General features: G+C 45.2%; 1 protein-coding gene across 1 annotated transcript in view; it reads left to right on the top strand.

Moving 5' to 3' along the window:
* Positions 1-1,907: 1,907 nt before the first annotated feature.
* Positions 1,908-26,439, top strand: part of LOC146813030 (uncharacterized) — a 128,137-nt gene continuing 103,605 nt past the window's right edge. Inside the window, exon 1 of the mRNA XM_085615249.1 lies at positions 1,908-2,652. Within this exon, the coding sequence (XP_085471375.1) occupies positions 1,908-2,652 (745 nt within the window). The remainder of the gene's footprint in view (positions 2,653-26,439) is intronic.

Genomic DNA, 26,439 nt, shown 5'->3' with positions numbered 1-26,439 from the left:
GAACACTGTTTGACCACTTCCTCTTTCCTCTGAGTACTGGCACTGTCCAAGTTCTTAACCTGGATTTGGACGGAGGCAGTGGCTGGGTGGCTTAGTGAAGTATCTTCTGAAATGACATCTTACTCCCACAGGATTGTACTACCAAAAGAAGAAAACTAAAGAACAGGTTAGTGCCGTAATGTTACAGATGAATACCACAGAATGAAAAAACTCTTCTATTTCAGTGGATTGTAATTTGGGACCATTATCTGAAAGAAAAGATTTGCGGAAACTCCCTCATTTAATAACATCCTCAAAAAACTGAAGGACCCCAGAAGAAGAAATGTCCTGCACACATGCAACCCCCACCGACCTTGAACATGAATCTAGCAAACCCACTAAATAAGTAGTGTGATATTCCCCCTTTAATGGACCAATAATCACAGTTGCAACTTTTCCCAAGGATTATTAGGAAGCTTTCTGCAAATCATGGGCACTTGTCGGGGAGTCAAAATCTTCTCACTAGTTCTACATTCTAAACATCGTCTAACCGAACATTCCAATTCCAATATCCACACCAACCCACCAAAAATAGCATGCAATAACTCTAGTCTTTACTATTCCCCTATAACCAAGGTGAGCTTGAGCCTGAAGTCTACCCCTCAGACATACCAGAGGAACCAGTCTAGTTCCTCTCAACAACATACCTCTGCCTGGAGACAGCTCTTCTTTCAATATAGACAATGGCTTGACTAACTGGCCAACTTTATCAGGCGGAGAAGGTTTTAGACCATTCACCACGTCTTGAGCTTTCTCTATTTCGCTTCCACAATTCATCAGATAATGTTCCTAAAGTCACTTCTCACACATTTACTTTTACTTACAATTAACTCATCTTGTATATCATCCTTATCTGAATGAGATACCAACTGATACTGGCAATCTGCATTACAATTCTGTCCTGAAGTACAATTACACATATATATTTTTTTTTTATTGAAACACATATTGTAATCTCTGAAAAGATAGAATCCATTCATTCTTCATGAACACTTCCTTTAAAGACTTATAAGTGCAAACCTTACACATAGTTCCCCAAACTAAATGCCAAAAAAGGCAAGTTCTCCCCTCTCAATTACTGAGATATTTGGCAAATGTCTAGTAGGGATCCCTACAGTATTCTAAACAAAATAAATGTGCTTGTGGCTAAGGGCGGTGCAAAGGTCACATTAACATCACTGTCCTTGTGTACAAAAGGAGATACAGGTTCTCATATGTTCTCACCCAGGACTGCATTTCACTTCCTCACAATAGCACCCAAAAGATTGATAATGGAAGCCCTGAACCAAATTTGTAATACTTCCCATTTCCAAACAATATGTAATGACAAGCGTTAGAAGATATTTTTGCTTTTGATGTGAAAACGTGAAATGTTCTGCTGATAATTACAGGTCTTCAATCTTTGTTTCATACAGGTACATTTGTGTTTAAGTGAAATCTTGTAAAAGAGCAACAGAGTAATAGTAATCCCGCAAAAATACTGACAACATGATCTACAATATAGTGATAACAGGAAGTTGTCTGATTTCTGGAAGGAGTCTTCATTCTGTGCCGTTGGAGAAACATGAAAAGGGGGTCTTGTGTAGCCAAGGCTGCTCGCCTTTTTTTTAAGTCTAATGCAATTTTACACCCGACAGGACATAAAACATGAAGATTCAAGGTGTGAAAAGTCCATTGCTTGAGTTCCTTTGATAGTTGTTCAGTGGTTTGTGGGCGGCTCGTCACCATAAAACACCTTCTATCCGAGGGCCGGTGGTTTCCAGTTTTTGTGCACGGTATAGAGAGCAGCGTCGCAGCCAAGCAGCTCCACGAGAAACCATTCAAAGCTCAGACCCTTTGTTTTGAAGTCCAGTTTCATAAGTTCAACTATGGAAGACGAGGAGGGATGCACCACTCTGCAGCTCAAGGGGAGGAGGAAACCAGAGGATGAGGAGGGATACACAGCTCTCCAGCTCAAGGGAAGGAGGAAACCAGGGGAAGAGGAGGGATACACAACTCTGCAGCTCAAGGGGAGGAGGAAACCAGAGGACGAGGAGGGAGACACAGCTCTGCAGCTCAAGGGGAGGAGGAAACCAGAGGATGAGGAGGGATACACAGCTCTGCAGTTCAAGGAGGGGAGGAAACCAGAGGACGAGGGGGGATACACAGCTCTGCAGCTCAAGGGGAGGAGGAAACCAGAGGATGAGGAGGGATACACAGCTCTACAGCTGAAGGAGAGGAGGAAAGGAGAGGATGAAGAGGGATACACAGCTCTGCAGCTCAAGGGGAGGAGGAAACCAGAGGATGAGGAGGGATACACAGCTCTACAGCTGAAGGAGAGGAGGAAAGGAGAGTACGAAGAGGGATACACAGCTCTGCAGCTCAAGGGGAGGAGGAAACCAGAGGACGAGGAGGGATACACAGCTCTGCAGCTCAAGGGGAGGAGGAAACCAGAGGATGAGGAGGGATACACAGTTCTGCAGCTCAAGGGGAGGAGGAAACCAGAGGATGAGGAGGGATACACAGCTCTGCAGTTCAAGGGGAGGAGGAAACCAGAGGATGAGGAGGGATACACAGCTCTGCAGCTCAAGGGGAGGAGGAAACCAGAGGACAGATGTGAAGATGTACTGAGAGGTGAGAACTCCCCTTATTCTTGCCACCTTTCATCTTTCTTCTAACATATGTAGATATATTGCACCAGAAGGGACACTCAACATAATTTATTTCGCTCAAATAGTGGCATGAGGACTACAGATGTATATTCCTACCAGGGAAATCAACTTAGAACAGTAACTTCCATGCAGAGGATTGCATTAGGACCCTGGATTTCCTAAAGCATACCACTTTGTTATTGTGTATTTAATGGCTTTGAAATATCTCTAACGGGCTACTAAACCTTAAAAGTTATGGCAACTAGCTCTGGGTGCTACTATTGAACTTCCTGATGCAGTGAACACCACCATTGTGTGTCTTTAAATCGGAAGGACAATTTCTGCTTGTGCCTGACTGTTAGTTTCTATGGTAGTGCTGTGAATCCTGTTGGTGCAGGACTACTCTTTGTTATGTGTACTCATGTTAGCTGCAGTACAGTAAATAAATATAACCCCACACAAAAACTATAACTCAAGTCAACAGAGGAAGAATATTTTCAATATTTTTGACATATACATTGATCTCTAACCAGGGCCCATTATCAAAGTAACAATGATGACAAAGGTGTACACTTAGACGGATGGGCTTTTGCTCCATCGCTCCCCCATGACGAGTGGGGCATTTTTTATTTTTCACTGCCCATTAGTCCCCAAGAAATATAAACCGCCATCCCTCATATAGAAGGTGTTGTATAGTGACGGACTACGCACAAACCACTCAACAACTATCAATGGAAATCAAGCGATGCAAATTTCCTGAATATTCATGTTGTAAGTTGCGTCAGGTGTCAATTTGCAACAGGCCTTGCAGCAGGCGAGTAGCCTTTGCTACATAAGATGCACATTTGTATCAGAAGGGTTCAGAATGGCTGACGAGAAGAGTGCCCGTGGTGTAAGTAAAGCAGAGCCTAATTTTGAGTGAACTGGCGATGTATTCACCCACTCTAAATCAGGTGGGCGGACAAATGGGCAAACCTCCAACAGCCCTTATTCTATCGGGTATGGTGATGATGGAGTAATCTCCGTTGTCGATATAATGAAGGTCCGCTCATCTTTAAATAAGTTGGGTGGACTTTCAGTTTGGCAGAGAGAGTTCCCTGTTGAGTTGGTAATGGAGTACCCTTTCTTCCAAGCTAAGAATCTGTCCCAAAGTCAATAAAGAGCATTTAGCTATTTACTCGCACTGTGAAAGAGACACCACCATTCACGCAGGCCAACCCCATGCCACTGGGCCAACCAGTCCATCAGTAGCGTGGTAGTCCAATAAATCCAATCTATATCACAATGTCCCCTCCGCCTGTCTTCAGTTGTTACTGCCAGATGCTTGCCCACAGCCTCTTAAATATAGTCCTCTTTTCTGGCATGAAAATGATGGTTCTATGTGAGCTTTTCATGACAGTGCATTGGGCTGTGACAGGGCCATAGTGGGAGCCCCTTTAGACTACTCAGGTCAAAGGAGAGAGAATGTATTAAGGAAATTGTAACAGCAAATAGGACACCCTTAATAAGGGAGGAGGATAAACTGGAAGAATTTCAAAGGTTCTACACCTCTTTGTACACAAAAGGGGACTATTCAAGAGAGGATTTATATACAAGGTTACGAAAGTGATAACAGAGCTTAAACTTAATAATACCTTCAGACCAATTTGATTTCTTTGCTGATTTTTAAATGATATTTTTTTTACTTGACAGTGGTATTATGAGTTTAATGTCCTTGGAATGCTAATATGAGAACAGAGATTTTCTTGTTGAGAAAAGATACATTTGAAATCTGTATCCAAATGTAACATCTCCGAGAGTTTATCAATAAATTGTTGTTGTTATTCACATTTTGTGTCAAATAGAGTAAAGTGCACCTATGATGGCAAACGATCTGTGAGTACGGCCAATATGGCACGATTTTTGTCATTATATGTTTAGAGTTAGAAGTGGGAAGTCTCGAGTGCAAGGGTGGCTAACCATGGAAAATGAATGGAAGATATTAAAAAACACATACGTTTGTTGGTACTCAAAAATAGTTTGTGTGACCACTCCAGACAGAGAAATACATATAAAGCAGACCCCCCCAGGATTTCACGATTTTGAGATTTGCTAAATAAAACGTAAAATCAACACTTTGTAAATATGCTGCGAATTTTTCAAACGTGCCAGCAAAATATGCAAACCAAAAACACGCATTCAGTCTCTCTTTACTGGCTCTGTACTTTCACTGAGCCATTAAAGGGAGGGTGAGCAACAGACAGGCAGCAGAGGTGATAAATTCCTCTGTAAAGCCTGCAGGCCACCTCACATCTTTGTGTGCCCCCTGCGGACCCTGCAGGCCATTTGAAAGCACGAGTCTGCAGTATTTTTGTGACAGGCACATATTTTGTCCACTGCAAAAATACAGTGAATTTGGAGTTTTTGGGTCGCAAATGTTGCTTTTTTTGGGCGTACAATTTGCCACATAAAGCCGCAAAATCATGGGGGTTCTGAAAAGGGTTGCTCCCAAAAAGGAAAAAAAGCAACAATGCTTCCAGGGCAAGCATAGGAATGAAAGTCCCCCAAATTTCATGGAGGTATCTGGATATGGGTACCTTCAAAACACCAGCTCTCCAGCCGTAGATTTCCAGAATTTACCTGAGGGCTATTTGTTAATTCTACTCCATCGGAGGAAGACCAAGGGACACGAGTATTTTCAAAGGGATATTCATTTGCATCCACGATTCTCCGGCAGATCTCCCTATTCTCTGCACCACAGCACTTGCCTATGGAGGAAAAAATCTTTAACATTCCAAGGCATCATCTTTCTCCTCCCCCGTGCCATTATGCTCTTGCCACCAAAGTACAGGCTTCGTCTCCTCTGCTAGTGGGTGTTTGGGGCCATGTGGTTTGAACTGGGTCTTTGCATACATTAAGGGGGGTTTTGGTGAGCAGGGTGTGGTAGCAGGGTTTATGCAAGGCTGAAGGGTTTAGCCTCATTGGCACATCTGAAGGCCGACATCCCTGAAACATCATGATGGAGGATGATAAGTGTAATTAGAACATTGGAATGTTGAGAGCTCCATTGAAGACAATGTAGTGGCTCTGGGCTTATATTGGCTGCTGCTACCCTTCTTCTCAAACATTCCAATGTTTGCCTTTCTGTTTCTCCCTTTTTAAGAGATGTGATTTTGAAAGGACAGTTTTACTTGTAACATACAATTACAGTAAAGAAAGGTTGCTATAAAAAGTTGAGAAAGATCAGTGCCTAATCTGAGCTGGTGGTTCGAGGTAGGGCCCACCAAAGCTCATATCTGGGGGATGGGTCTTATTTTTCTTCATAAGAGTTTGACCCGGAACAAGAAAAACAAGACAGAAAAGGGGAAAGAAAGAGAAATATGGGAAAATGGCGACAAAGGCAGAAAATGAAAGTTCAAGAGTGAGGCAAAAAAGGTAAGGAGTTATTGTGGTGGATTAAGGAGTAATGAGGTGGAATGCACACACACCTGTATTTTCCTCTGGTAAAATTCATCAGGTTTCACCTGCCGAAATGTACCTGTGGAATATTGTGAGGCATATGCTAACTACAACAGAACTTGCAATTCTGATTCCTGTGCAAACAGTAGTGGGAACTGGGATCAGAATACAATTGGCCAATCGTAATTAGGACCTTGGTATTCGGCAACCCTGTCATTTGGTAGGATCAGTGGTGGCTAGTGAAACAAAATAGCTGTGGACCTGCCAGCCCTGCAGTTTGGCAGGATAGTTGATATACTACCACATGTTATGAATATCATAACCCCAGAGTGAAGTATTTACCACATGCGGGAAATTCCTCTTATTCTATTTTTTTAAGACATGAGGCATACCTTTCAGATTCGGTTTCTAACAAAAACAAATTTAGCATGTTTTGCCTTTTTATGGACTTTTTACCCCAGATAAAGGGTGGCAGGTTTGACCAACCAGAATTTATCAGGAGAAAACTGAGAGGCTTCGAAAATTATCACACAACTCGTAATTCTGATACCTGTGCAAACATGCTTGAACATGGATAGGGAATAAGTCCAGCACACGTAATCAGGACCTTATTTTTCCACAATTTATCGAACTTAAAATGTTAAATGTTGTATGGCAGCTGATGCAACACTCTCAGCCAGTATTAATTTTAGCTATGCTGATGGGTTCCAATGGCATGCATTTTTGGGGAACAGCACTTATTTTTCTGCATCAGATATCTACCAAGAGATTGAAAAATACACAGAGGGTAAAGACAGAGTAACAGAAATACAGACAAAATATCACACAGAGAGAAAAGAGGAACCTACAAGAGAGACATAGATGGCCAACAAGTGTGTGGTAGTGGATTCGAAAGACATGATTAGGATTTATGACTACCAGCCTTGGAACTCAATGTACCATTTGAGGCACTGAGGTTTACCTGCAGCAGTCGCTGGCTTCTGAGCAGGCTTCGGGAACAACTCCCATTGGGCTAAAAGGGCTTCAGCCCAACACCCCTGCCCCCCTTCGCCTGGTCAGCTGCAGCTTCCAGACCACATAAGACGTTTTAGCAATGTGTTCGCTGGGCTGGGGCCTTAAGACCAACCTCACCCGAAGCTTTTTGCAGGTCACCCAAAGCTTTTTGCAGGTCTTCCTAAAGTTTAAAGCAACAGAAGGTTTTGTGTTTATTATTCCTTCTCCTGCCCCCCCCCCCCCCCCCGCAGCCTCGTTTATTTGGTTAATTAGCGAATTTGTGAGGTGTTCACTTTAGCATATGGATATAAATGAATTGGAAAAGAAAAACTCAATTATCATACGCAGTCCATTGAAAAATACACAAATGGTGCACTTTGTCATAGTTTCAAACTGCAAAAAAGTCAGGGTTCTGAGGTTTGTTTTATTTCCTCAGCCCCTTGAACCAGTTATTTATGAAAGGCACTACTTAAACAGAAAGTGATCAGAAAATAATTAAATATTCTGCCCTTAGGTTCTATTAATGATTCTAATAAATAATGCTGTAGCCCTCCAAGCCAATTTGCTCCCTTGATCCCAGATAATTAATGCATAATGCAAACTGCATTTTGGGTGCTGCAGGTCCTGTTGTGTAACATGACTTGTATGCAGGGCTCCTGGAACTATGAGAAAGTGGTGCGGGTGTTGCACTTTGGCTTCGGCCACCCTGCCCCCCAAATGGGACATATCAGAGTGCATCATCTGCACCACTTTCTTTTGCCCCAGAGGCAAAATCCCTGGTGTCAGGTCAACTTTCTAAGCTCCCGGGGACATATTTGGGACAACCTCCCCAAGTGGGAGAAACCTCCTACCTGCCCCCAGGGGGAGGAAAGATTGTCTGTGCCCTTTTGGAGTGGGGGCATGACCATGCCCATGGTCGACAGCCCCTACCTTAAAATTTGTTTTGCCTGGTGTCTAGTGGGCTTTTTGGGGGTAATCATCCCCTTCTGCCACCCGGGGACAAAAACACACTCAGAACATTGTTTTTGGGGTGGAGGCATGGCATGGCCCTGCACTTTGTTTTTAAACAAAACTTTCCTGGTGTGTAGTCGGCTTTGTGTTCCCTCCCCCCATGGGACATAACCACGCCCATGGTGGGCAGCCCCCATCCCTATACAATTTTGTATCACATTTTCCTGTACTTTCTGCACCTACAGGGGGGCAGATTGAGGATTATCAACCCCATCCTCCCCCTGGGGTGTAGAAAGTCTGTTGCCATGCTTATTTGGGGGTGGGGACTTGGCCATGCCCTGGTGGGCACCATCCACCCCAACACTGTTATAGAAAAAAATCCCTGGTTTCTAGTGCGCACCCAGAGGGACAGACGTCCCAACATTTTTTAGGGTGATGTTTTGGAGCACCAGCTCTTCCCTAAGGGGCCGCGCCCCTCATCCCTGGTGCCTAGTGGGTGGATCCCTGCTTGGCGATCTCTCGCTTCTGGCAATACCCAAGCAGAGCTCTACTGTGGAGGGATACCATTGGAAAGGGGAGATTCTCCCCTTTCCAACGATTCTCCTCCCAAGAGAATCAGTGGTCGGGGGGCTGAGATATACCACCAGAAAACTGATGCTGTGAAAGTAAAAGGAGCCCATGGACTCGTTATACTTTCACTTTTAGGAGTAATGATGTAAGCACGTCCTGCGCACTAATCTCATGCTGCTGGGCAGCTCTTCCCGAGCAGCCCGATCTGCCGGAATAAAACACCCTCCCGGTGTCGGCCAATGACAAACACACTGGCGAGGGAGGGCACCTACAAGCCAGGAACTCGAAGGAATACTTGTATCCTCTGCACATGAGAACATCATTCTTTACAAAGTTATTTCAAGGCGACTCCCTTTTTTTCCAGCACTTTAGGCCCAGTGGCTTCCTGCATAGGTATACATCAAATATACATTGCAAGTGAGAACAGTTCCATATGAGGTGCTAACTGCAGTGGTTTTGTTTTTACTCACTATAGAAGATAGTCATGGTAGAAAAATTAGGAAGTGGTAAAATTACCAACAGAGTGCCACTCAATCACTCAGGAGGAAGAAAATATAATATGGGAATCAAACATATGGTTGGCCAGTCACAATCACCCAGCATTAGGGGTATAAACCCGCTCATCTCAGCGTTCTCTAACACCGGTACATTCATGTGTAGCCAAACAACCATAGGCTGCAACATCTAAAGAGCAGGTTAAAAACATAGCTTTCGTCAATATAAAGGCAGAGTTGCCTTTCTGGACATACAATGATGCATATTTAATGAGCACAATGTCCTTCACAGATGGAATTCTATTACAATTTTCAAAAAGGTTGTGAGGACTGGTTCTAACATCTTTTCCCGTATCTTTAGAAGCTTTCACCTTCTTTAAAACTTCTGACAGGAGCCTATAGACAGGGTTTAATACACAAAAACATGGGGGCCTATTTATAAGCCACCTTTGGCGCAAACTGGAAAATCATACTTATGAGGTCACACGAAGACACTTTGTGTGGCTTTGAATGGGCTCATAGATATGGAGTAAGGCACGGCAGCGCAAATCTCTACGTTGCCTTACTCTGCATTAGGGAGGCGTTCCATGATCATTGCAATGGGTGTTTCCACGCAATACCCATGGATACTGACGTTTCCCCAGATTCACAAAACCGTGTCAACCAGAGGATGCGGAAAAACCGTATGCCTGCCCACGGGAGGCGCAACAAGGAGAAATGGCTTTATTTCTCCTTGTGTTTTTTCATTTGTGCTGCAGAATGCCTTAGCACTAGACTGCTGAAACAGCAACAGAGCAGGGGGAAAGGACAGGAATGCACCATATTGAATAAATACGGTGCATTGCTGCCCTTTCACTTTGACGTAGGGCAGCACAGCAAGGTGACTTGCTGCAGTGCCCTATGTCAACATTCTGATAAATGAGGCCCTTGGTGTATTGTTTTTTTCCCAATATGCTTAAAATGCACAGTTTGTCACTCTGATATCTTGAACTGGCACAAATTGTGCCTCCTCCCTGGTGCTTAAAGATGTATCCCGCCCCCCCAAAGATTAGATCTAGTTGCATACCTTACTGTTTCATTTACAAATTAAGCACCGCTCGCAGCACATTCTAAGACAAATAATTCCACTTATTGTAGTCGCCTTTGTGGTAGGAAGGGATGTAAATGCTTAATGAGTAACTGCGTCAAAGTAGCAGCGATGGAACTCAAGCCAAAATCATGAAAACCGCAGCAAAGTGTATGAAGAGCACACGCTGCCCGCTCCTACATCCTGTCTCGAGCGGAGAGCTGCCCACGCGATGCCTCTGTTCCATTTGATATCTTTGCATCTAACACGGCTGGCATCCTGGTACCTAAACCACATACAGCCTCCTGTACGTGGTCACCACCAGTGATAGAACAGCGCCCCCTTCAGGATGCTAATGAGGCAGCACCTGTTTATGTGACCCACTGGTGAAGTGGGCTCAAGGACATCCCTGCTTCCTATATGGCTGGAATGGTGTCAGTAAATGCCAATCACAGTTCTAGGGATGAGAGTCAGAACGAGGCTTGGTGGGCTCTGTCATGCTCTATCCTGTGCAATAGAGTAAATCCACTGTCACTGGCTGTAAAGAGAGGCTCAAACTCTACTTGTATTGTATGTATTATTTCTATAGTGCGACTAACGCTCCAAGGGAGCATCCTGCGCTGGGCAGAGATTTGGATAATGCTCAAAATTGCTGAGGTCTATTGCGGGGGATCAAATAAGCGAGAGGCACAGGGCATCCGGGGCTGCGAAAATCCAGGTTTTCAATAATTTCCTAAAGCAAGGTTCTGAATGTGTGGATCTGAGATGGCAGGGGAGCAAGTTCCAGGCTGTAGCCCCAAGGACAGACAGAGATTTCCCACCTTTTGTCTTACACCTAAAAGGGGAGGTTGGCTGACGAGGATCTAAGCAAGCGAGCAGAGAGATAAGGCATGAACCTGCCCTTTAAATATTTTGGACCTGCTGCTCTGATAGCACTAAAAGTGATTACCAAGATCTTAAATAGCACTCTTTTGTGACTGGGTAACCAGTGAAGAGACTTAAGGGTTGCTAAAACAGAAGAGCGGCGAGGTAGTTTTAGCAATAGACGTGCCGCAGCATGTTGCACTGTCTGCAGTTTTTTCAGTATTGTCTTATTGGTATCTGCATACAGGCTGTTGCAGTAGTCCAGACTAGAAGTAATAAGGGTAATGGCCACTGTCTTTTTTGCAGTGCCCAGGATCAGTCGAAGAACTTTTTTAGGGTTTTTATCAACTGGAAACCCTTCCTAGCCACAGCTAAATCTTGTTGCCGAAAGGATAACGCATTGTCGAATTTTACTCCTAGATGCTTAACCACATCTACAGTGTCAGGTTGAGGGGGAGTGCCTTTAGGCCACCATAAGCTAGGAGTGAATGGGTTGGACTTTCCAAGTAGCATGATTTCAGTTCTTTGAGTATTATATTTAAGATGATTAAGTTTCACCCAACAGATGACTTCTCTGCTTTGGTGGAGTCCTTGACTGACACTAGGATCAACTGAGTATCATCAGCATAAGAGTTGGCTTCCATGTTGAAAGATGATATTAATGCTATGAGGGGAGCCATGTACATAATAAAAACACCGGACTGAGGGAGGATCCCTGTAGGACACCTGAATTCAATGGTTTATCAGCTGACTGGTAATGTCCAAGAGTGACAACTTGCCTACGGTTAGTAAGGAAGGACTTCAGCCAGGGCCAGTCGGGAAATACAGCAAGTTTTCATACGATGAACTAGAATGTCTGGGGAGATGGCGTCAAATGTGGCTGATAGGTCTAACAAAATCAGCACTGCATTTTTCCCAGAGTCTAAAGTGACTTCCGGGGACTCAGTGATTTCTTGTAAGATGGATTCTGTGGAGTGATTAGGCCAAAAATCTGACTGACATGGATGCAAGACATTAGCCTCTTCTAGGAAGGTAGTCATTTGACTATTGACTAGTTTCTCAGTGATTTTACTTAGGCTAGGTAGTAAGGAGATGGGCCGGAGTTTGGAAAGTGTAGTGGGATCAGATAATTGCTTTTTTGGAGGGGTTTGACTGCAGCAATTTTCCAGTTGGCAAGTACTTCAGCAAAAAAAAAGTGAGGAGTTAATTTTATGATTGATAACCAGGTTAATGATATGAATGATAGCATGCAATACTTCGGGGGTCATGCGCAAAAGGGGGTTCCGGACTTGCATGAAAGGATGGCTTGGCGTTACAAATCTAAACTGATAATATGAAAGGTTTGGAGACTAGGTTTAATATTAGGGGACTCTGATGATATGTTTGTGGTGGGAGCAGATACCATATTGAAATCTGTGTGTAGATTTTGAATTTTGAGTTCAAAGAAGTTAGCAGTTACGTTATAGAGGGTCTTTGAAGGGGAGATTTAATTTTTTATTATTTTGGGGTGGGTGAATGATTTCATAATTAAAAAAAATATTTGGTCTGATTCTGCTATCGTTAATAGATTGGTATAGTGATCTTTTTTCTATTTTAATTTGTTGGTGATAGGCTTTTGGAGCCAATCTGAACTGGGTTAGCTCATCTGATTTATACCCTGTTTGCCATCTTTGCTCTAAAAGTCTATGGTGAAGATGTAATTCTGCCAGCGTTTGTGTGCACCAGGGGGCTGACACTTTAATGGTAGATTTCTTTTTCTGAGGAACTGGGGGGCAAATGTATTACTGAGCGTGGACATCCAGGAGTGGAAACGCTGGGTGTCTATTGTTGTATCGCCTGATAGAGCGGGTCTGAGAGGTAACGCACAATTGATTAGGTCAGGATTATTTAGCATTATATTCCATTTACAAACAGTTCTGGGAAAACTCGTAGCGGAGCCCAGAGAAGTGTTAGCATAAGGCTGTTCAATTCTAAGTGGAATAAACTTATGATCTGACCATGGTAGAAGAACTGGGGAGTTAACATTTAATTTAGAGAGATAAGATTCAAACAAATCTCTTCTAGGATGTGTCCGACACAATATGTCGGGGAACATACCAACTGCTCAAGTCCCAGAGTTTCAAGGATATCCAAAAAGTTTCTCACTCCGAGTTCATTCTTACATTCTAAGTGGAGATTAAGAGACCCTAGTAAGGTAAAATTCGAATATCTAAGGATGTGGGCACCTAATGTGTCTCCCAAAGTTTCTAAGAAAATTAAATTAGGACCAGGTGGGGGATAAATCAGTCCTTCAACAAAGCCTTCAATCTGAAGCAGAAGACAAGGCTGTCCGCTCCTTTAAGATCTGGGAGATCAAACATTGAACATTTAAAAGTATTGCCATAGACAATAGGAAGTCTTCCTCCCCGTGATTCAGTTCTGTCCTGTCTATGTATTAGGTATCCTGGGGGAAGGGCCTGTACAATGTCCGTATTGCACAGTTCTTTAAGCCACGCTTCAGTGAAGAAAAAAAAGTCTAAGCGGGACTCTAAGATCAAGTCTTAAATATTTTGGGCGTGCCTCAATAAAGAACGAGATTTGATCAGCTCACCTAGCAGCGAGTTCGAAGGAAGCTTGCTCGCTCCAGCCTGTTCAATATGTGGGCTAAGTTTCAGTTTGCACTTCTTACAGGGCCTTCCCATTTGACAGCCCTCAAATGAGTCACAGTTATGTTGTTTATTATTAAAAGAATTTAGGAAGTTTCTCGTCAGTGTCATACCTGAGTGATTTTGGACAGCATTCCTGTTGCTGGCTGCGTTCCGGACTACTCCAAATAAATTGAGTATCACTCAACTATATAAATGCCAACATTTTGTTGTTAACTTTCTAGTGCAATTCTCTGAGCAGCCTACTCTTTTGAACCACAATCTTTTCATGATTCATGAATCAAACTAGTACAGAACCTTTGGCCGACATGTTTCATCCATGAAATAGAATCCTCAGGATTTTCTCAAGGCTCGTGATTAAAACAGGTAGAAATGCAGAAAATTTAAAGTCCCTCCATCAATAAATATGTTGGTCCAAGTATGTGGTCCTGTGCCTCGTAATTACATTTAGCGGAATCGTAAAAATGTAATGTTTCTATAGCAGTGCATTGAAAGGTGCAAAGATAACATTTTATACCATTGAGATTGGTTTGCTCAGGGCAAACATGGCAGGGCAGTAAGATAGTTCAATCAACAAATTTCCTTTGTTCATTCGATTTGTAAAACCATAATAGACAATGTCATTTCAGAACAAAACAAGCATTTGCAATGCACTCGGTCTCGCCTTCGGGACCTTATAAGTATTTCGCCATGCAGCACATTAGCCTGGGTGCTGCAACATAGAAGCTTTAACGCTAATAGGAACACCAATGAAACATTGCATGGTTTCAACACGCTACAGATCAACCAGGAACAACACTAGATCTTCTACTTGTAAAAAGAACTACTGATGACACCAAAGTGAGCATACTGGAAATCAAGGAGTAATTTAGAGCAAACTCTGCAGCATTTGTTAAACAAAATACAGTAGTATTTCCTCCGTTTTTAAAGGGGCTGGTAAGGCTTGTATTTAAAGCCTTGTCAGAAACACAGCTTTAACACACTCTCATAAATATGCAGTGTCACTTGATCCCCTCCATACAGGATTATGTAGTGTAACCAAATGCAAAACTAATTCGTACTTCACTAGCAGATTGGGTTATTTTTGGGTGATGGTGGTAAGTCTTTTTAGAACTACCATAGGAAGGTGAACACGATATCTTTAAATATAACATTGATTTCTCCTTTTTAGTATGCTGTGTTGATTGATGTGTACGTTTCCGTTGGCTCTAGGGCAAGTAAAAGCTTTTTGACAGGACGATTAGTTGCATGTGCACTGTAAGAAAGAGAATGCTGTCAATCATTATTTCGCTGGTTTGAGACTCAGGATGTAGATATTTGATTGGTTCACAAGGGATAATAAGCGTTGTGATTGGTCAGTGAGCTCCGTGCATCTTTGAGAAGATGATACGGTAACGTGAAATTGAAGTAATGTTGCAACAATTAATACAATTAATCTGGTCTCAACTTCTTGGACACCCAGACAGCTTGTAAAAAAGATAAAACCAAAAGAATCACCCGTTCGGAGGGAAGCATCTGTAGATACATCAGGGGATGCCTAACTTGTTTTAAATTCAATGATTTGAGCAAGGAGATTAAAAAACGCTTCCTAGGCCAGCTGATGTAAGGGCAAAACATTACAAAATGGAGCGTATCCTGTGGAGACAAATTGTGACAGCCACAGGATGCCCTTCCCTCTGCCCGAAACCACCCATTTTCTACAGCCATTATTGTCTTAAATGTTAATGCAGTTTACTTTTGAAAATTTGATCCATGGGCAGGAGAAAGTGCCCATAAATTACTTAAGGAAAATGCTATTCTCTTAACGCTCCACTTGTTTTGCAACATTTGCCAGTGTTTCAATGGGAAAAACTTAATTTGCTGAAAGCTTTGATGTTTTTTGCCACTTTTAGGCAATCTGTATCAGAGTCATTAAAAGTTACACTTCTGTAGAACTCTGGCTTTTAATTGCCTCTGAAAAATTTGGGCATTGTGCCTTGGGAAATTGTTACCGATTGTCATGTTTTTATTATGACATAATTTGGAAATAAAGACACTTATGCAAATGTGTATTACCATGAGAGTAACAAAGACATTCAAAGGTCCCAGACTCGGCAGCTGATGAACATCACAAGACCGATTAATTACACCTGTCTTTTAAAATGAAAGCAGGACAAATAAATCTGAGTTGTATAATTATTAATTTTAAAAGCATTTAATTAGAGACGTGTTTTGCAAACAAAAAACATAACTGGTCCTACAGAGCGTGGTTGTTAGCACTTAATCTTCAAACTAACAAAAACCAGCGTCGCCTGTCACGTAGGCTATCTGTCTGCATGCTTATTTCTGGAAACTGACACAATCCATTCATCAACAGAGCAGTTCTTAATTTGTAAAATATTAAGTGCAGGTGCTCAATTTTTTTAGGAGGCCACACCCACTTTTCCTGCTCTGCCCACATCCTCCAGAGGCTCCACCCACTTTCTTTCTTGGTTTCATTCACTTCCACAAGCCTTAACACATCATAGCCACCTCCTCACATCTTGAGTTCCAGAAGAAGCTGAAGACCTGGCTCTTCACATAAGCACCTTGGGGACCTCCCACCTACACACCTGCCCAAGTGCCTGGTTACCCACTTGGGTGATTAGTGTGATACACAAATCAATATATCATAACAAAATGTAACATACGGGAAGCCTATGACAACAACTTAAAATGGGACTGAAATTAGAGAATGTGTGTAAACCTCAAAGTGCAGCTTCAGGAAAGGTCATTAGAGGACTTGAGGCATCTTTGCAAACTAAAGAGAATGTGCTTGTACAGTGCTGTTTAAAAGATAGGAAGGGGTGAAGGAAGGAATGCATTAAACAAGACAGCAACAAATGCAGGCAGGAAGGGGAGTACTGGAGTGAGAACATATATGAGTAGCGGATGAAAGAAGGAGGAAATAAGAAAAGAATGTGAAAGGAAGAAATGAAGGAATATAGGGAGAAAGGAAGTGAATGAATTGTGATAGAGGAATAGAAAGAAGGAAGGAAAGGAGCAAGATAAGCATAAGGAAGAGTTGATAATAAGAAAGGAGGAAATTAAAGAAGAACAGGTGAAGGAGGGAGGAGGAAAAAAAGAAAGTAAGGAAAGAATGGAGAAATAAGGAATAAATGCACCAAGGGAGGATGGATGGTAATTGAATGAGGGTGTAAGGGGAAGGAGGGATGGCTGGAGGAGCAGAGGAAGAGAAAAAGGGAAAAGAAAAAGAAAAAGATCGGAAATAGGAATGAAAGGAGGTCAGGGGAATGGATACGAGTGTGAAAGGTACTGGGTCAAGGAGGGACAGAGAGCATAATGACAGTGTAATATTGCAAAGAAATTTAAAAACAAAAAGATTGAAATACATTTATGTCCTTAACATACCATGAATGTTTGTAAAGCACATATTCACCATAGGGGCCTTGACACCGAATTTAAAATGTTGTTATCCAGCTCATTGGCACACATTTTATCGACCTCAAAAAGATGAAAGACTGAGTTGCACACCAAGATTTAAATTTTTGGGCCCTGGGAACAAACACTGATTCCTGGAGTGGATATAAAAAAATGCGCAAAAGGAAAAACATAAAGGAGAGGGCGATGAAGGAGGAGAGATCTGAAGGCAATGATAGATAAGGTAGACAAAGAATGTGATGAGAAGTGAGTAAAGCAGAGCGAGGGAGTGCAAGACTGGAGTGGAACATGATGAGAATGAAAAAAGGAAAGAGGAGAAAGGGAAGAAGAACAGACTGCGGGGGTGCATGAAAAGAGAGCGCAAGGGAAAGATGAGAAGGTGAAAAATGATAAGCAGTTAATGAGGGAAGGTGGTGATTAAGAGGAAACATGGACGCTGGGCAGAAAGTGAAAGAAGAATGGAGAGAAGGGAAGGAGTAAAATGTGAAGGGGAGGAAGAAAAGCAGAAACTGAGGTAGAGCATGAAAACAGTACACCTGTCCTTTATTAAATATAGAGTCATTAATTAGGTAAAGTTGAGGGGTGACAGGGCTTTATTGTTCTTGGCCTGCCTCATCGATGCATAGCTGTGCTGTCCAAGACACACAATAGCGATTTAGGACACCATATCACTGAGTGGCAAGCTTGGGCGCACCATCTGCGCATGCACTCTGAAAGCACGACACCATATCCCTGAGTGGCAAGCTTGGGCGCACCATTTGCGCATGCACTGTGAAAGCACGACACCATATCACTGAGTGGCAAGCTTCGGCGCACCATTTGCGCATGCACTGTGAAAGCACGTGTCATTGATAGTTGTAAGGACTCGTTCATTCAGAGTGTATGTGAACATGGCGGTCCCCCCATCTCCTCAAGCTTGGTGTACGCGCCACCAAAAGTGATTGTTGCACCAGACTCCAGGAGTGCTAAATCCGGCGCTGTCAACACGTTCACTTAGAAACTCATTAATTCAACCACTCACATTGACTTGAGTATTGAGTATTCAAAAATACATTTCAAATTAACTAACTCCATGTGAAGATAGAATTACGGCTTCCTTTTACAATTTGTCCACTTCAGGTTTGTATGCAAAGGTCTACCTGTAGTGTATCCTAAACATTCTACATTTTAACAAGTGTGCATGAATCATTTGCACAACATGAATGACTCGTTAGTCCTCAAGAGGCAATAGTGGTGGAAGAATGAAAAAGTCACGTATGACTCTTTCAATTTAGCTCCTAAATGCTAAATCTTTTTTCAAAACAGTTAACCCTTTCCATCTCATAATTAGCCAATTACATACAGTGTAGTGGGTCAGGGGTGGCATTTTACCATAAGTGGATTTAATAAAGGAGACGGGCAATGGTTTCCGCAGCATACTATTGCTCATTTTGCTTTTGGACACTTTAATCAATCAACCAGCATGCATGTTTGGATCAATCAGTTTAAGCTGTTGTGTTCATTCATCTAGTAATTGAATTTAGTGGAAATGAAATCAAAGGAGACACTTGCAGAGAATGGGGTAAGTATGTGAAATTCAAACACACAAATACATTCCTGCTATTAACTAACCTATTAAAGCCCACTGACGACCACACTTTAAATCATGAAGCACATACACTTGTGATTCTGGATGATGGGTATCATTTTTAAAAGCTTTCTTTGTGTAGGATTCTCATTAGCCAATCTTTTAAATTTGGTAAATCACAAGCAACTTGTAGATTAGAAACGGCCTTCTTTTCAAATATCTGCCATTGTTTCTAACAAATGTGGACTGTTTGTATCCTACAGCTGAGCCAGTGTGAACTATCTGTCGCAAAGAAAAGAAGACAATACAAAAATGCATAAAGTCCTCGTTTTCAAGGCAAACACAGTACCGACACTTCTCATCTCTGGAGCAATCCATGTAATGGGAGAGTGCCACCACATCTCATTAACAAAGATGTACTCTTAGACAGTGAGTACCTTCACTTCCGCATTTCTATTTAAAGTACTGGTGGTACCGGTAGTAAAAGGGGAGCATGGTAAGATGGGAGATGTGCGACAAGAAGCACTTTCACGGGGGGACAGCACTGCCATTGAGTTTGTGGCATGTCACTGGGACGTAACCCTAAAGTCCACTGCTAAGGTTCACCATTGTATGCATTATTTAGTTATGTTTTTTCACAGACGTTCCCCTATTTGGCCTACCCCTACGTCACCACTACAATGGTGGTATAGGTCGTATTCACGCGCTGAGGGCGTGGGTACGGCCCGTACCGCGCGCACCCCTACGTCACCACTACAATGGTGGTACGGGCCGTACCCACGCCCTCAGAACGTGGGTACGGTCTGTACCACCATTGTATTGGTGACATAGGGGTACGCGTGGTACGGCCCGTACCCACGCCCTCAGAACGTGGGTACGGGCCGTACCACGCGTACCCCTACGTCACCACTACAATGGTGGTATGGGCCATACTCACGCGCTGAGGGCGTGGGTACGGCCCGTACCACGCACACCCCTACGTCACCACTACAATAGTGGTACGGGCCGTACCCATGCCCTCAGCGCGTGGGTACGGCCCGTACCACCATTGAAGTGTACCACCATTGAAGTGTTGATGGAGGGGTACGCGCCGTACCCACGCCCTCATAGCGTGGGTACAGCGCGTACACATACATCACCAATACAATGTTGCCACGAACCGTACCCACGCCCCCAGAGCGTGGGTACAGTACGTACCAACATTGCAGTGGTTATGTTGGGGAATATGAGGTAAGGATCGTACCCACCCTATGAATGCGGGGTTATGGACCGCATCACCCGTACCCCTAGGGCACCAGTACACAATGGATACAAGGCGTACACACGCCACGAATGTTGGCTCAGGGCCTGGTGCAGGAGTTAATCAGTATATTGGTGTGTGTGAATGCACAGGACAGCAGTGTACTGCACCAAGGGTGCGGGTGGATAGGTTGATTGGGTGCAGAGGACTCCCAGCAGTGCCCAGGGACATGTGGGTGGGTGCATATCACTAACAGCAGTGGCGGCCAGAGACATGGGGGTGTGTGCATATCACTAACAGCAGTGCCCAGAGACATGTGGGTGGGTGCAGAGGAATACCAGCAGTGCCCAGGAACATGTGGGTGGGTGCAGAGGACTCCCAGCAGTGCCCAGGCACATTTGGGGTGGGTGCAGAGGAATACCAGCAGTGCCCAGGGACATGTGGTTGGGTGCAGAGGACTCCCAGCAGTGCCCAGAGACATGTGGGTGGGTGCAGAGGAATACCAGCAGTGCCCAGGGACATGTGGGTGGGTGCAGAGGACTCCCAGCAGTGCCCAGGGACATGTGGGTGGGTGCATACCACTAACAGCAGTGCCCAGAGACATGGGGGTGTGGGAATATCACTAACAGCAGTGCCCAGGGACATGAGGGTGGGTCAACATCAGTATCAGATGCACACAACTCCATGTGTGTATGTACGCATCCCTGAGTTTGGACTATGATGATAGTGCCCTAACAACACATCACTGACAGCAGGGTCCCACTCACAGGAAGATGGATGTCTTACCCCCAATGCATGACACACCACATGTGGGTGTGAGGACAAATAACACATGCATACCCACCCATGGTAGATGCAGCACAATACACACCCTGAGATCAGGACACAAGACTGTATAGTCATGTAAATGTGCACCAAAATAAGAGATCCAAAGGGAACACACACTGTCAGGCACATCCCAGGACTGATACGAATGTACAGGTGCTGGAACATCCACCAAGATATTGGCTCCCATGGAAGAAATAGGGTGGAATTCCCACAGATACAATGCCCACAATTGTCAGTCAGGTGCCCAAATACTCTGCAGAACAACTAACATTTGTGTGCTAGACCAGGATTACACACATGCATAGTGCTGAAAATTGAGATTTTCACAATGAATGCATTTACACATACTCAATACACAAGTACAGTGACTACCAAGGATGGCACAGACGATGCAGCCACAGACATCGGTGAGCAGGCTTGGCCATAGTTTAAGGATCCGTCATCCAACAAAGGAAATGTAGACACAGGTCAGCACATCAATTGGGCAAGTCTTTGCAAGGAAGCGGTCAGGTGCCACAGAGGAAGGAACACTCCTTGGGCCAATGTCTCCAATCCAAAGGTACACACACTAACAATGAATCTTACCAGAGACATTGTAATGGCACGCAGATACCATGGTAAACCTCATGACCATCGCACAAAAACATTTCTCAGAACCATACCACATTACTACCACACCAACTCCATAAGCTTCAGCCCCACCATCAAGTACCTGACAAGCAATAGTGTGCAAACCATAAAATAATACTTTATTCAGCACAAAAATTAACTTTGAACAGAAGACTATATACAAAGGCCAATGGCCAGTCCATTATTGAAGTCCTTGGGGGGACGTATGGGACAGCGTCTCCCCCTAGCTTGCCTACACACTGGAACCCTCAGGTTCGTCGACCGTGGGGGGGGGCTTCATATGGGGAAGCCACAGGCACCGCAGGGACAGGAGGGGGAAGGGTAGGTGTGGTGGGTGCAGGGGTGGACCTGTCCAACACAGGGGGGGGTGGCAGTGCCAAAGGTGCAGGCCAGCTCTGCGCTGCACACCGCAGCCAGTGCGTCCAGGGTAGCCCCTGCACCACAGGATTGCCCAGGGTCAAGGGAGGGTGTGGTGGCCGCGGAATGAGGCGCTGCGCTCATGGTGGAAGTGGGTGAGGTGGGAGGGGACTCAACTCCCCTGCCTGGGTACTTCCTCGTACACTTCTGTGGTGGTGGCTCTGCGTGGGCAAGGTCCTGCCCAGCCAGAAACATCTGCTGGGGTGACAGTGTAGCAGGGGAGCCAAGGGGAGTAGTGGAGGTAGAGGGTTTTGAGGTATGCGAACTCACACTGTGGCTGTGTGTCTGCCTGTCAGTGCCCGACCCTGTGGGTGTGCCTAACTCCCCCTGAGTGTGCGTGCCAGGAGGTGTGTGCTTGCCCTTCATTGGTCGTGTGCTGCCTGTGTCTGGTGTGGTGTGTGTGTGGGAAGGTCTGTGTGTGCTTGGGACAGGAATGGGAGTGGGTATTTTGGATATTACCGTGGTAGAGGGGGTGACGCAGCGCTGCAGGAGAATCACTGCTGCCTGCAGGGAAGAGTCCATGGAATGCAGAAGCCGTTGTTGGCCAGACAGTGTTGCTGACATGCCCTCCATGAACAACACCATCTGGGTCAGCAGTCTGGTGTGGCCATGGAGGACCTGCAGCACCGATGCCTGCCCAACCTGCAACTGCCGCTGGATGTCCACAGACTCTTCACTTCGGGCAGCAGGGGTGAGAGGGGCAGGGGGTGCGGTGCCTGGGCCGAAGGAGACATGCACTGGCTCTGCATGGACAGAAGGGACTTGAGCTACTGGGAGGGCGCTGATTTGAACGGAGGAGGCGGGGACAGATGGTGGGCTGCTGCTAGATGGTGGAGCAGCCTCCGCCTCCTCGAAGAGGTCAGCCTCGGACCCGTCATCGTTGTAGTTGGTGTCGCCGCCGACAGGTCCTCCGACTGACTCTCCACGCCCTCCGTGCCACTGGCTCCAGCAGACTCCGAAGCACTGGTGCTGGGTCCCTCCTCCTGGTCCGTGCAGGTGTCTCCCTCGTTTTCCGTGGATGACTCTGTGGGCAAGGAGAAAGTTCACAAACCATCAGTCACCTGTATACATCTGACACATGAGTACAAACACATTATGCAACACTGCATATCAGGAAAGCATCATGAGTACCAGCTACATTATTCCTTACATGTCTAGGCCCTGTACTCCCCAGTTGTTAGACCCACTATGCCACTTGGACACAAGGGAAAAAAGGACATACCAGGCCAAATATTTCATTACAAATGCAAGGAGAAAATAGTGTCTGTGAACAGGTGAGCACAGCAATACAATGAAGTCATGGCACCTCTTGGTTACCCTGAAACAAACAGTAGTGGTGCACACAATCACAAATGACACACCTCAATACTCCAGGTGTCCACACATAAGACACAATACCTGTCATGTGGAGTGGAACACATGGCCAAAGCCCAGACAATGCATAAGAGAATGGGCCTGCAATAGTGATGTCAAATAGCATAGCTGTACTGTGGAGACACCCTCATGGCAAGGCAGAATGTCCACACACATGTACGCACACCAAGACAAAAGTCCCTTGCACCAGGAACACACACAGGTTCCAAAAATGCATGATCGGGAATCATGTACTTTGAAAATAACACATCCTGCTAACCTCAAACAATAACCCCACCGCCAACATCACTGGGTCACTGCACGGTGATTCACTGCCGTGCCAATTTGCACACACATGTCAGACCTGGCAAGGAGTAATCAGGGTAGGCCATGTAGGCCCCTACCGCACAAACCCACCATACATGAGACAATGTAATTGAGACAGATCAAGAAGTGACACCTCTTAACCAGGGATAACTAAAATGTGCTGCGAAAAGTCACAAAGGTACACATCAACTCCTGAGTCTGGCATTACATTTCTGTGACATACAACCAGCAACTGATACTTGTGAATAGCCACACAGGCAATGCACAGTGTGAGTATGCACAAGACAAATGGTGTATCCCTGTACAGGGGACACATGTATCACACATTGGATAAGTAGAAATGAGCACAGTGAAATATGCCACTGATGAAAAACTATGCTGAACACACAGAGAATGGCCAAACTGTCGTGTGACACACATGATTGTGAGGCCTGGGTGTCTCAGGGGACTGTGGTGGTCACAGTGATCCGTGGCCATGGTATTATCTGAGTGTAACCTAAGCAACCGCCATGGCACTATGCATACCTCCCACACATGCACATCATGTCTGAGGCTACAACATTGGTCATGCATGCTGCAAGGGTGTGTGGTAGAAACCTCACACTCCTATATTGAGACTCATCATGAGTGCTCAAGAATATGGATCCACAACATAGTGAACAGGTCAGGGCACAGGCAAGGTACCAACACAGTTCGCACTCCACCCTCCCACATGATACAGAAAGCAATGTGCAATGGACTAACTGCCAGCCTAGATGACCATGTGCTAATCCGATGACACAGAGACAGGGGGCATATGTCAAGGAGAGGAAGGGATGAATCAGAGCACCGGTTGACATTGGGGAACTGTAAATGCAATGCACATATGCACTACAGCAGTGGATCCAGACTACAGAGCATTGCCAAAAGCTGGTGACACACAACACAACTAACATCCATGTACCTACCCCCTCCTTGCTGCAGTCTCTCCTGTAACTGCCTATCCAGGTCAGGGAAGACCACCGCCAGGACACGCATCATGTGGTGGGTGAAGCGTCGGCGCCCTCCGTGTTTTCGTGGAGGTGAGAGTCTCAGCTGGACCCGGGCGATCCGCCGGGTCCAGCACTGGATGTCCTGCCATCTCTTCCTCACTTGTGGTAGGCGCCGTCTTCAATCCCCCGCCGATCTCACGGCCCTGACGATCCGCTTCCAGATCTGCCCCTTCTCGTAGGCAGTTACCTGTGATGAGGAAAAAAAGTGAAACAACATCACTACACCAGCTCCATGTACCATAGACACACATTTTAACATCTTTGCAATGTTGAACAGGGCAGAGGATGCTGGCAAGGAATTGCTGTATACTCATATACACCTTGTCCTCTATGGAAGTCCCAATGCACTACATGGCATTGAAAGTACACAGGTGGCAGAAGGGGTGCAACACACTCCATGATCATGGCAAACACTGTGCTTCACATGCAACAGCAGGCTGATGGACAGCACCTCCAAGCACACACATGCCACAGTCCACTGATGCAACCCCAGCTGAGTACACAGACACACACAGGAACTGAGCAATCACCTGCCCTTCTCAACAACAGATACAAGCCTCACTCTGCACATGTGCTACTTGACTGTGGGGTGTCACAGGTGTTGTGCAAGCTCAGCAAGTCAGACACACAGCACAGCTTCATTCTCACATCAGATGGGTCGAGCTGTTGCCTCCTCCATCCAGCTGTGGTGCTCACATACACACTCACGCACATGACAGGGAACATTCACACACATCAATTTACATGTGGCGTACACATCACTTGGACACTCTCACCACAGGTCCACTCAACTCATACAAATCTGTGGGTACAGTCACCTGTCACACCGGGGGGAACACACATTCACCTCCGGACTGTATTTCTAAAAACTACCAAGGCGTTGCAATGCTGAATGTGTCATGCACTATGCAGTGAATGTCACCAGTAAGCACAATGCAAGGCTGCAGTGGACACAGGAACTACATCATGCTCTGCATGAGGTACATAACCTCCCCCCCACCCCCAGGGACACACTCTAAACAACATTGGCTGTCTGCCCCTCTAGGACACAATGCCAGAAGTGAAAGTAACAATAAAGGTGCACAGTCAAAGGTAGTGGAGTCAGCACTCACCTGTTCCCCTGGTCTATCATACAGGCTGGGGTACTGTGGGAGGAGCACATCCAGCAGGGCCTGGATCTCCTCCTGTGTGAATGGCTGTGCCCACTCCACAGTCCTAGACATGGTGCCAGAGGAATACAATGCTGCAGCAATTTAGTCGACTGGAATGTTGTGCAGGCAAGTGCCCTCTCAGGGGTGCTGGCTGCCTTATATCTGTCTTGATCAGGGGCTTTCACTTACAGGAATACATGATGATTGGTTAGACTCCTTAGCATCCTACGCTTACACCATCCCTTCAAACCTACACCGATGACACGCATCTGCATCATTCAAATGTTGAGCATCATTGCAAGGAAACCACCACTTTGCAACATTTTAAGTTTTTGACCAACTGACTCTTCCTGCCCACCTGAAGGCAAAAGTTGAAAAGGAAAGCTCTGTACCCATGACAACCAGCATTTTTAAGTGGCCAGAATACTTTTAGAATTAGATTTTTAAAAATACACACAAATGTACACGTACACGTAGGGCACCTCTACGATAGTGTTACAAATCGTACACACGCTCGGAGAGTGCGTGTGTACGGTCCGTAACATGGTATAGGCACGGGGCTGGTGTAGGGCCTGGGGTACGGTGCATACATATGCGGCTGGGGGGTAGGTGCATACATACGTGGGTGGGGGGTAGGTGCGTACATATGCGGGTGGGGGGGACGGTGCGTACGGGCACGGGGCTGGTGTAAGGCCTGGGGTACGATGCATACATATGCGGGTGGGGGGTAGGTGCGTACATACGCGGGTGGGGGGTACGTGTGTACAGGCACAGGGCTGGTGTAG

This window comes from Triturus cristatus, chromosome 7, assembly GCF_964204655.1.
Source record: "Triturus cristatus chromosome 7, aTriCri1.1, whole genome shotgun sequence".
NCBI lineage: Eukaryota > Metazoa > Chordata > Amphibia > Caudata > Salamandridae > Triturus > Triturus cristatus.
This window is presented reverse-complemented; position numbering and strand designations above follow the sequence as displayed.